This window comes from Phocoena phocoena, chromosome 5 (genome assembly GCF_963924675.1).
Source record: "Phocoena phocoena chromosome 5, mPhoPho1.1, whole genome shotgun sequence".
Classification (NCBI taxonomy): Eukaryota; Metazoa; Chordata; class Mammalia; order Artiodactyla; family Phocoenidae; genus Phocoena; species Phocoena phocoena.
Genome location: NC_089223.1, coordinates 105,247,301 through 105,266,902, shown reverse-complemented (window position 1 = coordinate 105,266,902; position 19,602 = coordinate 105,247,301). Strand labels below are relative to the sequence as shown.

Below are 19,602 nucleotides of genomic sequence, written 5' to 3'. Positions count from 1 at the left end.
TAGAGGAAGCCTGCACGCAGCAACGACCCAATGCAGCCAAAAACAATAAATAAGTAAATATTTAAAAAAACAAAATTTAAACTAAAAATTATATCAGCCATTTAAACTTATGCAAGAATAGAAAAACTAGCAAAATAAATTAAATGTACATAACAAATTTATACTTTAAAAAATAAGAAAATTATCAATTTGCAAACTAATGGAAACAGGTAATAATCATCGATCGATGTGCTAAACCGTTAGGTAGAAGTTTTCTGGTAAACTTTACGATGGGTGGATCAAGCTAACAACTCCTCAACTGAACACTCATAACATCACTATAAATGGAACAAAGCAGATATTATGTCCCTCTTGATGGGTATGAAGAACTAAGATTATTTCATCACCACTTATGAAGCATTTTGCTAATATATACATTCATGCATACATACATATTTAACTCTAACTACCAGTGTACGGAAGATATTGGTGACAGAGGAACAAGTTAAGCAAGTGTGCACAGCCAAATCCAGAATGTGAGAAATTTTACAAAGCAACTCATACAGTCTCTTTAACAAATAAATTCATCAAAAAGAGAGGGGAAACTATAATAAAGTAAAAGAGCCTTGTGAATCATATACTGTATCTTACAAACTGGGACACTTTTGAGAGTAAAAGGAAGTTCTATCAATAACTATACTAGACAATAGGCATGAACTGGGACCTACTCAAAACCCTCAATCAAATGTAAGATATGGACTTTCTTTTTGTCAATATTTTTTTATTTTATATATATGTATATCTAATATGTATATGTGTACATTGGAAACAGTATCCAATTAGGGAATTTGAACATGGTCTGAACGTTAAATGATATTAAAGAATCACTCAATTTTGAGATAAATGATAATGACACTGTGACTAGGTTTTGTTTATTAAAAAAAAAAAGTCCTTGGGCATATACCCTGAGAACACCATGATTCAAAAAGACACACGCACCCCAATGTTCATTGCAGCACTATTTACAATAGCCAGGTCATGGAAGCAACCTAATCGCCCATCGACAGAGAAATGGATGGAGAAGATGTGGTACATATATACAATGGACTAGTCATAAGAAGGAACAAAATTGTGCCATTTGCAGCAACATGGATGGACCTAGAGACTGTCATACAGAGTGAAGTAAGTCAGAAAGAGAAAAACAAATATCGTGTATTAATGCATATATGTGGAATCTAGGAAAATGGTACAGATGAACCTGTTTGCAAGGCAGAAATAGAGACACTGACAGAGGAAAAAAACATATGGACACCAAGCGGGGGAAAGAAAGGGTGGGATGAATTGGGAGACTGGGATTGACTTGTATACACTAATATGCATAAAACAGATAACTAATGAGAACCTACTGTACAGCACAGGGAACTCTACTCAGTGCTCTGTGGTGACCTAAACGGGAAGTAAATCCAAAAAAGAGGGGATATATGTATACATATAGCTGATTCACTTTGCTGTACAGTAGAAACTAATATTGTTTTACAACATTGTAAAACAACAAAGTCCTTATCTGTTAGTGATACACACTGAAGTGAACATAGCTTAGATGATATGGCCTCCGTTTTGCTTTAAAACACTGGTGGGGATGGGGTTAGGAAGTGGGGGGGGCACAGAATATATGGAATAGTATAGGCAAAATGTTGATAAATATACTGCACTCCTCCATTTATGTATATTGGAAAATTTTTATAATATAAAGTTTCTTTAAAAGTTTAATATCACCCAGCATGGCAGAGACATTTCTGGCTTTGACTTCCTTATAATGACAGATACACTCCCACAACTCTTACTTGCCAAAAAATTATTGGTTAGGCTTGGTCATAAAATAAAAATCTCAAAGGGAAATCTTTAAAGGAGAAACAGCTGGCTGGGCTCAAAGGAAATGTAAAAATCCGTTTTGATTTTCCCACTGGAAGATGCTCTCGGAGTTCTTTTCTGGACTCACAGTGGGTGGTTATGGTGCATGTGGGCACTGGGATTTATAAGAACCCAGTGATGAGGGTCCCACAGCTTTCAATATTAAAATGAGTCAGCAGTCCCAATTTGAGATTACCCTCCATTCTTCACAAAAAAATCATAATTTTAACTTTTTCCAGAAATAAAACTTATTTTATAGGGTAGAAGAAACTTCAAAAGCTATATCCGAGTGAAGTCTCTATTGCCATTGGTTAAGTGTCTATTTGAATCATGTACCTCAAGTATATTTTTTGTTTCTGGAAACTTGCTCTAAGTATAGGTAGCTCAAAGCTGGAACTTCATCTAAAAAACTACTCATCTTTATCTTGAAATTATAGACAAAGTTAAGCAAAAGTATACAGATTGGCCTTTAAAATGTCAATATTTGAAGCACATCTTTTAATAGTTTTGTTCTTGTCCCTATTAATTTTTCTTAGACCCTGGTCCAATCATCATTCATGGTTTTCAAATGCAAAATAACATAATTTAGGAAAGTTCTTAACATAGAATCTGACATATAGAAAGAAATTCTATTTCAGACAATGGCATTTATAGGAATCAAAGAAAAGCCTCAGGGGAAAAATATCAAAGATGTATAATATTAATAAAAATTACATCAATTACAAAGAATGTGAAATATAGTTTGCAAGAAACTTCAAGAAATTTAAATAAAACAAATGTCATTTTCACAAGAAGTTCTTTGGTGGTTTAGAAGTTCCAGCTACCAAGTCTAAGAGGAAGTCTGCTTTACAAAAACAAGGCAGTGTCGCTGAATTCCTGAGAAAAATGCTATCACCAACATCAGCTCAAGATGCCTTAACTTTCATTTTCTTTCTGATTAAAGACACCTAAATACATTTTTTTTCAAGGAGAAACAAGGAATGTTAGGGTAAATGGAATATTACTTTATACCTAAAGCAGTCAATCACAAGTTTGAGTCATGTCTTATGAATCAGCCACTTCTAACTTCCAACCTATCATTTGTAAAAGTGGGTTGATGGCCTTGAGGTACACACCATGACATTTTGGGATCATAACTATCATAGAAAGCCAAGCCACACTTTCATATAGGAAAAATAACTTTCCTAAACAGATTATTTATAGTTGATTTGCAACCCTCCCTACCCACCCCCAATGACCCAGAGGGAGAACCTATGTTAATATACAGTAAAACCGTACCAGTTAAGAGTAATAGTCAGCAAAAGGACAAATTTGGTTAGCAATGGATTGTTGCAGTGAGCAGCACAATATTTCCATAAGCTCAGTTAACTCTTTTGTAGTTTGGTGGACGCAGAAGAAAGGTGACTAAAGGAGGAAGTGCAGGGACTTCCCCGGTGGTCCAGTGGTAAAGAATCACCTTCCAATGTAGGGGACGCAGGTTCGATCCCTGGTCAGGGAACTAAGATCCCACGTGCCGCGGGGTGACTGAGCCCGTGCGCGGCAACTAGAGAAGCCCGCGCACCATGACTACTGAGCTCGCGTGCCTCAGCGGGAGGCCCTGTGTGCCGCGAACTACAGAGCCCACGTGGCCTAGAGCCCAAGAACCACAACTAGAGAAGAGAAAACCTGCACGCCACAACTAGAGGGAAGGCCGCGCCACAACCAAAGATCCCGCATGCCTCAACTAAGACCCGACGCAGCCAAAAAAATTTAAAAAACTAAGAAAAAAGTGCAATATTAAAATTATTTTAGTACCGACTGTGAGTAAAATAGCTACATAGGATTTCAGTGCAGCACTGTGAATTTTCCTGTATTCTTTTAATGATATACAAGAATAGCATAGCAGAAGGAAAATAAAAAGTTAAGCTTTCTCCAAGTGAAGATGTAAACTTCCTGCAGGTAGATAAGGTTAAAAAACAAAAAACACAAACAAAACCATACCAGCACTTGGATGCATTAAATATATTTAACTGTATACCTTGCTCTCCTATTCCAAATTTTCATATTCCTCGAAAATAATGCCCATCCATAGCCACTAATTTCTTGATTATTTAGTAGCAGTAAAAGTGGAAGTGATTTTGATTATTATTATGGAAATAATGGACTAGCTTGCAATGAAGTCAAAGTCAGTTTGCTTCTACAGAACTTCTATAAATAGTCCTTGTATTTTTATGTTTGTTACATATAAAGTCCTTGAGCTGGGAATCCTAAAGTTTCTCACCAAACTGTCTCAGACACTGCTACGCAGAAGTGGTGTCAATACTTACTAATGTGGTGGCTAGGCACACTAAATGGTTGTCACTTGCAGTAAGCGGACACATAAATATTTTCAGGTTTATGGTATGGTTGAGTTTGTGGGTACCGACACTCAGATTTCCAGCAAGCTGCTTCTAACTCATAGCTACACTGTCCGAAGGTACAAAATATTAGTAAATGAAATTGCTTCGAAGTATCCACGTTAGCATTAGCAAATGCAAGTTCCTACTGAATGGCTGTGAAGCAGGCGTTTTGATCCCTGTTTTGTAAATGTGAAAACGCAGTTTCAACTCTCTGCCCTCAAACCAACAATTAAACTTTCCTAGCAGTGGAAAGAGAAGAGAGGCCTGGGATGCACTTACTCTTCATTCAGGGCACACCGACGATTGGTGAGCGTGCCGTATTTCCTCAGGGTCTCGGTGAGCTCGGAGTACAGTTTGTCAGCCAGAGAGAGTGGGATTCCTTCCCACACCAGGATGAGAATCACAATCACCGCAGCCTCACAGGTGTGGCCAGCTCGCTCTCGCACCAAGCACAGTAGCTTCTCCTCGCTGCAGCTTCTGCGAACCACCTGTTCGGGTCACCATTCCACCCCAACACCCACCACCCCAACCAAAACAAAACAAGGGTCACTTGCAGCAGATGAGAGCATTGACTGACGTCTGTATATTTTCTCAAGTCTGGGTCACAATTAGGGCGACATTTACCAGCACCTGCAACTTGCCTTTTGCTGCCCATCTATAACGTCGGGGCTTACCCTGGGGTCAGAACTGGGAGAGATGCAAAAGCACTCGGGGTGTAGCAGACTCGACCCAGTACAGTGGGGACAATGCTCCCTGCACTAAAGCCAGAGCTAGATGGAAGACAAGCAAGACTTTAAAGTTCAAGGTCTTCAAAAATGACAAAGATTAACTGCAGGTACTTAAAGGATGAAGGACCTCTTCCTCACATGCCGGGAAGAATTACACTTCTAGCAGGCACTTGAACAGACCTCCTCCTCACTATTAAATTTTTTCAATTAAATACAGTTTGTACATGATTTTATACTAATCTGCCTTTTTCTTAAGAGATGACATGTGATAAATATAAGCAATATTCCTTTCAACTGGCATAAATGATTCTCTGATCTGATAACCCAATTCCCAGGGTTAGATGAATGAATCAAAATGCCCAAGACTGAAGACCAAAGGCCTTGTCAAGTCACACTTACCCATTTGGCAATAGGACATCCCTGAGAACTTTTGCCTTCTTTACCAGTATAGATGACTCTTTCAATCCTAATAGCTTTACCCTTCTGTCCAAACCTTAAAGAAATCCACAGAAACACACACACACATAAAATTAGCAAATGGATCTAAGAGGCAACCAATATACTGAACATTTGAGCATAATTTTACTCTATGGCCACATCCTGAGAAATGAATAGTTTATTTTTAAAAAACAGAACTAAGCCAAGCAAACTGGATAGTAGACTTTAAGCCTGGTATTTCTTCAGTATCAAAATATACTGATAATTGTAATGAACTATTTTGAAATTATATGATGGGTAAAAATAATGGGAAAGCTTATTTTTATACATAATTTCACAAAGCACAAAACTTTTTAAAGTTTGTTAAATTCAGTCTTCTAAAATAACGTACTATTTGTCCTTTACTAAATTTAGTTATTTTAAAACTTGGGGACTCATTTTAGTTAGGACTGTTTCTCTAAGAATCTCTCATTTTTTTAAAAGGCTGGCAAATAACCAGTATCCAGCAATTTTGAAAATATAGGATAATTCTAGAAATAGATTATATTTTCCCTTATAACCAAAGCACTACTTACTCCTTGCTAATACAAGAGGGCACTTAGGGAAATTCACTATTTCTGCCAGGCTACTAGACAATTATTTAGTGAATTTCTATGTGCTCATTTAGAAATGAATAATTTGAATTTGGGGCAACAATGACATGAAATATGTCCTTGCTGCCCAGAATGTTTCCTAATGTATTTTAATGATAAAAATGCCTACCTCTTAAAGAAAAGGCACCCTAGCGTAATAACAGCTCAGAGCTGTGGATACCTATATGAAAGTCTCTCTCTGCATTGATTATCTTGCTCATAACAGTCTTCAAGTCTGCAAGATGACATGCAGGAGTAACTGTGTAGATTCAGGTAAGTACTTGCATACCTATGACTGACAGGTAAAAAAAAAAAAATGCAGCTATAAATAGAATCTGTCTCTATTTCTATTCAGTATATCACTCTTGCCCTCTGCTCATACTAATGGACAACTTCCTTGGAGATAACTACTCATTTATAACTCTAGGTGAATTTGACTCAATGGGTCCTTTCTTATACCACCTTTCCCCCCTTTCCCTTTTTTATCATCGAGTGGGAAAACCAGAGTGGGCGCTCTCTTTGCAGCCTGTGCCAGCACCCTTGTGCCTAGCAGGCTGGCTGGCTGGTTCTTGTTCATGCCTGGGTTTTCTGGCATCCATCTCAAAGTGGGCAGCCTATGCCAGCTTGCAGACTATTAGTCCTGTCAAATATTGTGACTCTCTGGTGAATAGCACAGTGTGTAGTGTTGGCAACCCTGGAATAGCTAAGCCTACTAATAATTACTCAATTTACAATTGTTTACTGCTTTGTATGTGAAAGCTGGAAAAATTCTGACATATACAAAAGGATAAACGTTAATCTGCCCTGTGCCTTTGCGTTAATTACCTTTCTTCCATGATTTCTCTAATAGCTGCCACATTAGGACCTGCTCCTAGATGGGTATAAAAAGGACCTTCATCTTTTTCAATAATTTGCTCTGTTGAGATAATAGAAGATTATTATTTTAGACCTCAATTATACTAAATATAAAGGCTACATCCACAAAGCTTATCCCCCACCTGTACATTAAGGGTCCTAAATGTGACTTTAAACATTTTTTTTCTTTAAAATGAGTAAACTGATGGACTAATCTATTAGAAAATGTGCCAAATAATTAAGTATATGTCCATTCTGCCTGTTGGATAAAAATATATTAAATTGCATTTCAGATATGGGATAAGGAATTATTTTAAATCAAGTAAGTGGAACTAAATAGACAGTGAGGGAATTAGAATATATTATATGTAATATCAACTACAGTCCAATCTTTTAAACTGAAGAAAAAAAAATCACAGCTTACTAGAAGCCTGCCTGTTATTTGGATGTTAAAAGATTAAAAATAAAATTTCCTGTCCTATCTCACCCCCAGGATTTTGTTCAGTTTATTGTCAAGATACCTTTTTCTCCTCTCGTTTCCCCACAATATTCGATTACTCTGTTTTGAAAATAAGAACATTCAATCCAGACCCATATTGTATATACTACTTTAGAACAACTTATGATGAGAGAAAATATTGAAGACAGGGTCAGATAAAAGGAAGACGCTTTTGTACACTATCAAAGATGAAAAGTGGGGAAAAAAGGTTTGTATGATAGGAGAAGGGTGTGAAGATGAGTATAACTTACCCAATGTTGTCTATGACATGTGTGGCACATTAGGCCAGTGAGGCAATAATATTACCCACACACAAAGGGGCAGTACGGATCTTCCCTCCATCCTTCTATAAAATGTGGAGTGTACCATTTTAAGAGGAATAACATAAAGTGGGTGGACCATCAGCCACATTAGTTGAACGCTGGTTTTTACAAATGTCTTCTACTGTATCCAAGCTGAGTAGCTATAATTAAGATCTTTATATATATATATATATATGTGTATATATATATATATATATAAAACTGCATCAATCAGCAAAATGTTTCCCTATTCCAACAGACCTATCATGCATCTTGAATTTTAACAAAAAGATGCTTGTTTAAAAAAAAGAAAGGGAAATAGCATATTTTCTATCAAAAAGATGAAACTTTTAAAGAGAAAATATCAAATATAGATCACACAATGTTTCAAATGCATACACGGAGAAAGGGCAACTTTATGAATATTCAGAACTTTGGCATTAAAATTTCCCCTAAGTCACCAAGACAGAAGATGATAATGTCCCCTTATCTATTATAAAAGTTAATCTTGTAAAACTACTAATACATTCAATCTTGAATTAAAAAATATTAGAAGCTCCTACATTCGTTTGCATAGGGCAGTTATTTTCTCATTTTAACAAGGTGTTTTTACTGCCTGGCTATCTCTCCAGGAGATATACAAAGAGTTAACTAGATTGATTAGGCTAAAACAGATACCTTTATGTTTTAAACGGTTTGAAGGGAGGGACAAATGAGCATGCACGATTTTGTAATTTTTTTGAAAAACTGAATGTAAGTGAAGTTCTCTCTTGCACAGCACAAGCGTCTGTAATTTAAAGACAAGAAATGTAAGCTTCAGGTTTTTATGAGCCTTCCCATATTGCTGCCAGACTCAAAGTTTTTAAAAAGAAAGAAAAATCCCATATCTGAAGATAAATTTGCTAATTCTGGATAAACACCATGTGTCTCAGTACATTTCTGGCACTTACCTACACATCTGCATGATGGGAAATCATACTGAGTCTTGACAGGTGTATCCAATAAATTTTTTATAGGAGTATCTAGTAATTTGGAAGGTGACTCTAAAAAATTATTGAGAACAGAACCAGCTGTTCTTTTGGTTGGTGTCTTTTCTGAGGAAGGCATTGCTTGCTGCTCTAAAGCTGGGGTGTGGCTATCAAGTTCTGCAGCAGTGGTTTGTCTAGTTAAAACTGTGACTGGCCCTGACATTTCAACTTTTATTTGCTTCTGTGATTTTAGAGTAAGAGCCTTATGGTCAAATAATGATTTGACCTGAAATTGCTTCAGATGCTGCTCCATGGTCTCAAGGATGCTCCGCTGCTGCATGTTATCACAGCTCGGAGGTGGAATCTCTTGCTTGGGTATCTTTTTCCACATTGTGTTTTCTGGCTGTGCTGACATGAGGCGCATACAGGCGTGGGGCTTGGATCCCGGTTCGACTTTAATTGGCCTTTGCATCTGACTATGGCAAGACTCGGCTTGGAGCTGTTGTGTTTGCTGCTGTTCTTGCTTCTGCAAAAGGTGCCACCTTAGAGCAGCATGCTTTTGGATGTCCTTCTGGGGCAGGGTCTGAATGTGACTTCCTGCCTGATTGGGCAAAGGGAACGCATTTGCTTGGTTTTGCATCAGGTACCTTTGCTGAGCGAGCTGTGCAGCTTGTTGACTAGACATATCTTGGTTTCTATTTTTATATCCCTGTAGAACTGAAGCTTGTTGAGGCTTCTGTTCTAGTTCTTGAAAGCACCTGTGAAGAACATCTTGCTTTGGGGTCACATTATTTGGAAAATATTGCATGTGATGTGAGTTTGGGATCTTGTTTCCTGCAAAGAGTTCAGAATTTACAGTCTGTTCTTTATTTTCTGGAACTACGTGTATATTGTTTGAACAAGAAATCTGCACTTTGCTTGCATTTGACTTCAAGATCTGACCATAGGGGGAATTTATACTATTCATATTCTGTACTTGCTCCAGTCCCACTTGGGGATTATGAGTCTGGAACTCACTTGATTTTGAATGTTGATCTTCACCACGAAAGCATTCTTCTACTTTAATCTGGCTAAAGAATGATCCTTCTCTTTGCTGATCATTGTTGCCTTGGGGATGAGAAAAGGTCTGGGGCATCTGTTCCTTATTCTTTATCTGTAGTTTTTGCTGCTGTTGCTGGTTTTGAGAGAGATGTGAAGTCTGGGATGGTTGTGTTTGTGCTGCCTGCTTATGAGGCTTATGTTGTGAAAGGTGTGAGTTTGAGAATGGGTCAGTCTCGGAAGCCTGTTGATGTTGATTCAAGTGCCGTTTCAATGTTGGGGGCATGAGTTTCTCAGTTTGGGGATCTGGTCTTTGTTGGAAATGACACCTCAGGGCACAGACTGACTGTCTGTGAGCTTCGGGTGAAGGGTCCGTTTTGGAGAAGTGCACCTGGAGTGAGGGTTTTTGGAACTGGAGATGCTGGTCCACTGTACCTTGAGACTGCCCTTGATTCATCTCAGCTTGGTACCTTGGTGGTCTCTGCTCCGGTTGCATTATTTTCTGGGTATAAGCTTGCCCTGGGAGCCCCCCAGGCACGTTGGAATTTCCAGTGTATTGTCTGGAGGTCATTTGATGGGAGGGGTTGGACTGATACTGAAGAATTGACCGCAGGGTTGCCTCATTACATTTCAGATGGGATTCTGCTTGATGACAGTGAGGGGCCTTCAATTCAATCCATCCTGGTTTCAGATAGGGCTGTGTTGGGAGCACAGGGTCTCGTGTCTGTTCCTTGTCTTGACTCTTGAAGATCTCTTGCTCTTTGTGTCCCATCAACTGCTGGCAGTGGTCCTGTGCATCTACACTGCTACCAAGAATTGGTGGGTTATGTTTGAGACGTTCTGATAGTTGTCTTGTTTTCTCAGAACACAATGGAACCATCATTGTCCCTGGAGTCCGTATGTCATTCTTGTTAACACAATAATTCTGAGGCCTTTCTGGAAGCATCGGAGAGGGGTTGGATACTTGTGTAGAGGGAGTTGGACTCTGGGATGGTGGTGCCTCGTGGTGACCCTCTATTTTCACTTCCCTTAAAAGAGCTGTGTTACTTTGGTTGGGGTAGTGATGGTGTTCTTCCAAAACTCCATCATTCAGAGTGCTTTTTCCTTCAGAAGGAAGCTGAGGAACCTGCGGAAGAGGCAGAGGGGGAGAAAGAAGCAATTGTGATGGTGGTGGTGTGGTAGTGGCAGAAAAGGAATCCTTAGTGAACACTGAGCTTTGCTTGAAGTAAGCACCATTCATTTCATTTTGCTTTAAATACCGTTCAGAGCTGCCACCAGGAACCTGCAAATTGCTGCTGGAACCTGAACAGAATTCTTCACCAGATACTAGCTTTGTGGTTCCTTGGATGTTATTGTTTTCTGCCGGAGACGGGCATATCTCAAAAACTGACTTTCGTTGCTCTGGTTTCTGAAAGGGACAGGCCCCTAGCACTGCAGCTGGTATACTGGCACTATCAGCACCACAGGCCTCAGTCACCACTGCAGCTGGCTCTGGAGGCAGCTCAGAGTTCGAGGTCTGTGGGAAATTGATCTGCCCTGAGGTATGCGATGGGTGAGTGATCTCACAGGACAACTCATTAGTAGCCTGACTGTTAATGGCATGTATGTGAGATGTGGTTTTCTGCACCGCAATGGAAACACAATCTGGATAATATTGAGACAGTGTCTTTTCCAGGAGTTCACCATGTGTGTTTTCCATGGAAGAGGCAGAAACTGTAGCACCATTAGGCATTAGCACTGCCTTATTTTTAAGAAGTAATACAATGTTCTTGTTGTGGTAGTTAGCATTTTTCCCCTCCTGTTGGTTCAGAATCTGAAGCTCTGGATTTTCAGATCCACTGCAGTTATGTGATGAAAAAACAGTGAAATCTTTAACTTCATTTCCTTGGGCTGCAGAGCTAACAGATTCTCTCTTATCACTCATATCGGAGACATTGGGTTGACTGCTGCCTTTGCCTGGATTTCTTTCTTGGCTTTCCCCGAAGTTCTTTCTTTCTCCATTGGCCTTTTGGTCTTGTTTCAGTTTCTTGTTCTGATGGAGCCCAGAGAGAGAAGGTTCACTAACTGTGCGCTTTATCCCTCCATTTTGCAAACATCTGGAATACCCTCTACTTTCTTGTATAAAGTCTGGACTCACGCGACTATTCTGACTTCCTTTCATGTGGGGTATTCCATAATGACTCTTGAAAGACTGCCACTTGGTGTCTCCATTTACTTCTGGATAAGGTCTCTTGGTTAATGGGCTTCCATTCTGGAGCTTTATAGCCAGAGGTTCTGTCTGGCAAATGGGAGAAGAAGATGGTATCAGGAATGGACTCAGTCTGTTGCCCTCAACATGGTTCGTTCTATCCTGTTCCATCAGGCTTGCTTCGGGGCCATCCACAATGCTGCCCTCTGAATGAATTCTAAAGCATATGGAAACAAAAATTAAAGTACATTAATATATATCTAACACTAACAGTACACCTTAGAGAAGGATTGTGGCATTAATAATACTGGAATTCCTAGACATAGCAAACTGTGATACTCATTTTCATGTCTCGGAGTGACAGCCAAGAGCTACTCAGGAAAGGATTATTCTTGTCTTACCAGCAACTCTGAAATATTTATGGTCACAATAAACAAAGATCAAAATCAACAGCTAATGTGGGAAGTTAATACTGTATTAGTAAATAGTATCAACTTCCTTCCCAAATAATTCTTTTTGTCAAAATGCTAAAAACAACAGAGAAAGATGACCTCCTTTCTTTCTTCTCTAGCACCTTACATATCCAATCATTTGCTAAGTTCTATCAATTCCATTTCCTATGTATTCGTTGAATCATCTTCACTGCCACTAGGTAGCCAGATCTACATTATCTTGCTTCATTATCTACCGTAATAGCTTTTTAAAGATTTCTCCTGAGCCCAGCCTGTCCTCTCCCCAGTCCTTCAAGGATCCTTCAAACTGTTATCAAAGGGAATGTTCTAAAAGGCAAATCTGATGTCATACCCTTCTTAACACACTTTATTGACTCCATATTGCCTGCATTAGTAGTTCTCAAACTCTTTACCCAGACACACCTGGAAGATAAGGCACAGTCTCTGCAGTGTTGACATTCCAGGGGAGGGGGTAGGGGTGAAAGTGTAGTTTATAAAATGCCTTTTCTAAGTGATTCTATATTTTCCTCTACAAGATCTGGCTGCCTACTTCTTTTGAGAATTCCTGCCTAATATAAATGGTTTTTCATATGCAGGTTTCTATTTTTCTGTCCTCCTACTTGCTCCCACAGATTATACTCCAACTATATAACAACAGCTTATAAATACCCAAACATTGCAAGCTGTTTCAGACCTCCATGCTGTTGTTTTATCTGCCTAGACTGCATTCCTAGTCCTCTTATTGTGCCCTGTGACTCCTGTGTCTGGTTACAACTGTCTCAGATCACCTCTCCTAGAATTTTTTCCTTGGTTTTCCAAAAGAATTACTCACTCCCAGTTTTATCCTGCTTTTTGATCTTGTATATGGTCTACTGAGGAACATATCACATTCAACTGTATTTTGTTTACTTTCTCTTACTGGACTGTGAATTCCTTAAAAATATCCTACTCTATTTATCTTTGTGCTTAGAGTGAGCATCCAATCAGTTTCACTAGATTGATATAAATTTGCTCATCTTGTGATCATTTCTTTATTCAGTCATTCATTCAAACTTTTTGAGATCAATACTGATGGAGATTTCAAAGTCCAAAATGATAGGGAAAGCAGGAAGAAATGGGCACCAGAAAAGCAAAAATAATCCATTATATAAAGTGAATGCTGCCCCATTCATTATAGAGTCATGCTTTATTTTCCCACAGTTTTTCTCATTAAATTTATTTTAAGGCTATAAGTAGGAAAAAAAAAATCAAGACTATTTTCCCTTTGGGCTATAAAAAAGCTCTATTAAAATAGCCATTGCTTACTAACCAAGACAAATGAAACAGAGGAAGAAACAAACACTGGGAAGCAACACTAAAGTTATCACTTGCAAAGAATAAGATTGTATACTGGCCAACCAAGACAATCAACTGAAAAACTGTTACAGACGACAGTAAAGTAGCTAGAAAAAAAAGTCAACAGCCTTGGTACCTAAAAGCAACAACCAGTCAGCAGCTATGGTGGAATAAAAAACTGTAATAGAAAAAATATTTTTAAAATACTAAGAACAAACTTAAAAAGAAATGTGAAAGACCTATCTGAATAAAACGTTAAAACAATACTGAGGGATACCCAAACACAAAAACAAAACAAGTAGAAAAATATGATATGTTCTTGTATAGTTGTCAAATTAATCTATTCATTTAATGTATTTTCATAAAAATACTAAAAGAATGGGTTGAGTTATTAAGAAGCTGACTCTAAAGTTCATGTGGAAAAATAAACAAATTGGATAACCAGGAATAATCTGAAAGAGAATCATAATGGGGCTCGGGCAGGGTAGGAGCCAAATGGAAAGATATTAAAAAGCAACAAAAGCTCTACTGTACTTAAAACAGCTCATACTTGCACATAAATAGATAATAGAGTGTTTATAAGACCAAAGGAATAGAATAGAATGTCCAGAAATAGATTCAAACACACATAGAAATATAGTATGAGGTAATGATGGCATTTCAAATAAATATATTAGAACAATGGAATAGTTTTCTGAAAAAATGATACAGTTGGATCGGCCCCTTACATCTTGTACCAAAATGTATTCTAGATGGATTTAAATTCTGAATATGGAAAACAAAACCCTAAAAAAATTAAAAACAGCCTGAGAAAACTTAAAAAAAATAATCGAATGACTGGACAAGTTCTTTGTGACACAAAATCTAGAAGCCATAAAAGATGAGGAAGTTCAATAAACTTTGTGCATGTAAAAATAAACCCACAGCAAAGTTAAAAGTTACATAATACTTAATATATAGGACTCATACACATTGACAGGGAAAAGACCAACCATCGAACAGGAAAAAATGAGCAAAGGACATGGACAGTTCACAGAAAATGAAATGCAAGTGGCTTTTAAATATTTTTAAAATGTCCATCAGAACTTATAAAAAGAAATGCAAATTAAGACTGCAACAAGATAGTTTTTTTTCAAATTGGCAACGAACAAAAACTTTAATAATACACTACGTTGGCAAGCATATGGGGAAACAGACATGTTGTCACGTAGTTCTCAGGAGCCAAAACTAATATGAATACCATACAGGAGGATTTAGCAATATCTACAGAATTTCGTAGAAACTTCCTTTGATCCTTCAGTTTTAAACTCTCATCTAACAGATATGCACATATTTGTTAAACCATGTATGCACAGTGTTTTGCACTAGCAAAGTTTGGAAACAACCTATGTTTTCAGATGAAGTATTTCCAAGTAATTAAATGAAATAAAGAAAGCTGCAGAACAGTATGTATAAGAATGCCACAACCTGTACCTTTACAAAAATAAAAATAAAATCAGCTCTGGGAGAATATACAACAGACTGGTTATAACACTTTGCCTCCGGGAAAAGGAATGGGGAGGCTGGAGAATAGTACTGAGAGGGAGATCGTTTTTAACTGTGTCATTTTGGAACTCTTAGGCATGTATATTAATAAATAACACTTAAATCAAAAGGTCATAATTCCTAATGACAAATAAAAATAACAGAACAAAGTGATATCTTTATTTCTGCTAGACCTACTTCCTTTCAAATGTTAAGAGATGGGCTAGATGTGCATAGTCACTAGTCACAAATGGCCATTGAGCCTTTGAAACGTGGTTAGTCCAAATTGAGATGTTCTGTAAGTATATATACACACTGGATTTCAAAGACCTTAGTGTGGACCAAAAAACATAAAATAACTCAATTTTAAAAAATATTTATTACATGCTGAAACTGTGCTATATTGGATATAATAAGTAAAAAATATATCATTACATTTCATGTGTTTCTTTTTACTTGTTTTAATGTGAATACTGGAAAATTTTAAATGCGGTATGTGGCTTATGTTGTATTTCTATTGGGTAGCTCTGGGCTAAACCAATACTCTTAATTATCAATAACCTTTTATAAAAAAACCTTTAGTTTCCAGAATCATGAAAATTGATTTGTAGTCTTTGATGTACGGAGCTTCTCCAAAATCAGGGGCATTACCACTTTTGAAAAACTAAGAAGCATAGGAAAGCGGCCAAGATGGTGAAATAGAAGGACCCTAACATCACCTCCTCTTAAGAGCACACCAAAATCACAACAATCTGCAGAAAAACCATCCTTGAAAAAGACTGAAACCCACCAGAAAAGATCCTCTACAGCTGAAGACATAAAGACGGGGCCACAAAGAGACTGGTAGGAGCGGCGAACTCCCAATGTAATCAAATCCCATACCCCCCAAGGTGAATGACCCCAAACTGGAGAATAATTATATTACAGAGGTTCTCCCACAGGAGTGAGAGTTCTGAGCTCCCCACCCTGGGCGTCCAGCACGGGGAAGAAGAGCCCCCCCAGAGCATTTGGTTTTGAAGGCCAGCAGGGCTTGATTGCAGGAGCTCCCCAGGATTGGGGGAAATAGAGGCTTCACTCTTAAAGGGTGCACACAAAATCTCATGCACACCGGGACCCAGGCCAAAAGCAGCAATTTGATAGGAGCCTGGGACAGACCTATCTGCTGGTCTCGGAGGGACTCCTGGGGGACTGGTGGTGGATAGAGAGGGGGGAATTCATCTGCATGAGCTCTCCCAGAGACTGACATTTTGGCACCAAGACCTGGCCCCACTCAGTAGCCTGCAGGCTCCAGTGCTGGGACGGCTCAGGCCAAACAACTAACTGGGTGGGGACACAGCCCCACCCATCAGCAGACAGGCCAGCTAAAGACTTCCTCCTCCCACAGCCTAGAAAATGGGGGAAAATATTTGCAAAGGATGCAACAAGGGTTTAATTTTCAAAATGTACAAACAGCTCATATAGCTTAATAATAATAATAAAAAAATCCCAAGCAACCCAGTAAAAAAATGGGCAGAAGACCTAAATAGACATTTCTCCAAAGAGGATATACAAATGGTCAATAGGTACATGATAAAATGCTCAACACTGCTAATTATTAGAGAAATGCAAATCAAAACTACAATGAAGTTTCACCTCACACAGGTCAGAATGGCCATCATCAAAAAGTCTACAAATAATAAATGCTAGAGGGGGGGTGGAGAAAAGGGAACCCTCCTACACTGTTAGTGGGAATGTAAATTGGTATAGCCGCTATGGAGAACAGTATGGAGGCTCCTTAAAAAACTAAAAATAGAATTACCATATGATTCAGCAATCCCACTACTGGGCATATACCCAGAGAAAACTCTAATTAGAAAAGATACGTGCACCCCAATGTTACTAGCAGTACTATTTACAATAGCCAAGACATGGAAATGTCCGTCGACAGATGAATGGATAAAGAAGATGTGGTACATACATACAATGGAATACTACTCAGGCATTAAAAAAGAATGAAATAATGTCAGCAACATGGATGGGACCTACAGATTATCATATACTAAGTGAAGTAAGTCAGACAGAGAAAGACAAATATCATATGGTGTTACTTATATGTGGAATCTTAAAAAATGATACAAATAAACTTATTTACAAAATAGAAATAGGCTCACAAACTTATGGCTACCAAAGGGAATAGCAGGGGGGTGGGGGTGGAAGGGTGAGGTAGGGGAGATTGGGATGTACACACTGCTATATATAAAATAGGTAAACAAGGACCTAATGTGTAGTACGAGGAACTAGACTCACTATCCTAGAATAACCTATAGTGGAAAAGCATCTGAAAAATAATATATATGTGTGTGTGTGTGTGTGTGTGTGTGTATAACTTAATCACTTTGCTGTACACTTGACACTAACACAACATTGTAAAATAACTATACTTCAACTAAAAAAATTAAGAAGCATAGACATAAGCTTAGATAATTCTTCACAGACTAGGTCAATTAGCTTTCTAAACACTACAGCAAAAAATGCTTCCCTTTGGCAACTGTAAAACTGATTTACACATATACCAAACAAAATGTATTTACATGTACATTATGTTGTTATATATTATATAAAAACTTGTAGTCTCTGTATACAATATATAGTCCTACTTAATTTTTTAGATAAAAATATTTATATAAAAAGTATTTAACACATTACTCTCTATTACGATCCATACCACATAATTTGGACATTCTTCGAAGTGTCAAGGGCAGAATTACAATGGATGGAGTTTGCAAATCTTTTATGAGCATAATAATAGATTCTAAGAAGAATGAAGGTGACAATTTTTTTCAATATGGAGTTTTAAACACAACAGCCATTTTTAAACACTAACTCTATTATTAGAACTATTCTGTCCATGACAGCAATTCCTTTACTGAATACAACCATCAGATGTAAAAAGTTAAATGGTTAACTTTTTCAGGGAGGACAGGAAAATTGTATATTATTTTTCCATTTTTGGATGAGGATAACTTGTTATTTGAGGATTATTTGTTATTGGTCTATGAATCTAATTCAGAATATTTAAACCAATAAAGTGCCATTTTAGAGGGAGAAAAAAGAAATATTTTCTTTGACTTCTGACTTCTTTCTGTGGCCAAACCACACTTTTTGTGTATACACCCCAGAATATTACACAATCCAGTAACCTTCTTGCAACAGCACTCTTATAATCACCTAGTGCCTTTATACTGATATTGGAAGCATTATTTATTTTTAATGAAAAAAGAAAGAAATGAGACCTGTTCATTTTGATCACTGTAGAAATACTGAAAAAGCTTTCATGCTATAATTTTTACAGGGCATACAAATATACAAAGTTTTTTCAAGCTTATAAAAGTCAGTAACATATATAAAACAAATCTTCCAAGATAATTTTTTGTAGATATCTACCTGCTAATCTGTGAAAATAGAGTTAACAGGTTATTTTTACAAATTGAGGGGAATAGGGAAACTTTTTCCATAGTTTAAGTTTTTTTTTGAATGAATGTAAATTTTTGCTATAGAGATATTTTTGTGTGGCATTCCTTTTGCTCCTCAGAGACTAAGAACAGAAATAGTTTCTATTCATTCAGATCTGTTCTTTTACATGACTGATATGAGAAATATTTTGAATTCTCATAATTGATTTGAGATTCAAATGAAATATCCTTCATTTTTTCCTACACTCAAGAACATATAATTAATATGATGTATAGTACTGATCAGGATACTATTTCATTGTGAAACTGAATGTTCAATTTTTTTTTTATTGGAGTATAATTACTTTAGAATGTTGTGTTGGTTTCTGCTGTACCACAAAGTGATTCAGCTATATGTATACATATATCCCCTCCCTCTTGGACCTCCCTCCCCCCAGTCCCATCCATCTAGGTTATCACAGAGCACTGAGATGAGCTCCCTGTGCTACACAGCAGATTCCCACTAGCTACCTATTTTACACATGGTAGGGTATGTCAATCTTAATCTCCCAATTCGTCCTACCCTCCCCTTACCCTCCATGTCCACATGTCAGTTCTCTACATCTGCGTCTCTATTCCTGCTTTGCAAACAGGTTCATCTGTAGCATTTTTCTAGATTCCACATATACGCACTGATGTACGATATTTGTTTTTCTCTTTCTGACTTACTTTGCTCTGCATGACAGACTCTAGGTCCATCCACATCTCTACAAATGACCCAATTTCCTTCCTTTTTATGGCTGAGTAATATTGCATTGTATATATGTACCATACCTTCTTTATCCATTCATCTGTCGTTGGACATTTAGGTTGTTTTCAACCTGGCTACTGTAAATAGTGCTGCAATGAACATTGTGGTACATGTGTCATTTTGAATTATGGTT

General features: G+C 37.6%; 1 protein-coding gene across 1 annotated transcript in view; it reads right to left on the bottom strand.

Annotated features, from left to right (window-relative positions):
- TET2 (tet methylcytosine dioxygenase 2) overlaps positions 1-19,602 on the bottom strand; it is a 130,451-nt gene that overhangs the window by 25,034 nt on the left and 85,815 nt on the right. Inside the window, exons 3-6 of the mRNA XM_065877726.1 lie at positions 8,673-12,133; positions 6,892-6,982; positions 5,396-5,489; positions 4,548-4,756 (exon numbers count right to left, since the gene is read on the bottom strand). Coding sequence (XP_065733798.1) covers positions 4,548-4,756; positions 5,396-5,489; positions 6,892-6,982; positions 8,673-12,087 — 3,809 coding nt within the window. The 5' untranslated portion in view covers positions 12,088-12,133. The remainder of the gene's footprint in view (positions 1-4,547; positions 4,757-5,395; positions 5,490-6,891; positions 6,983-8,672; positions 12,134-19,602) is intronic.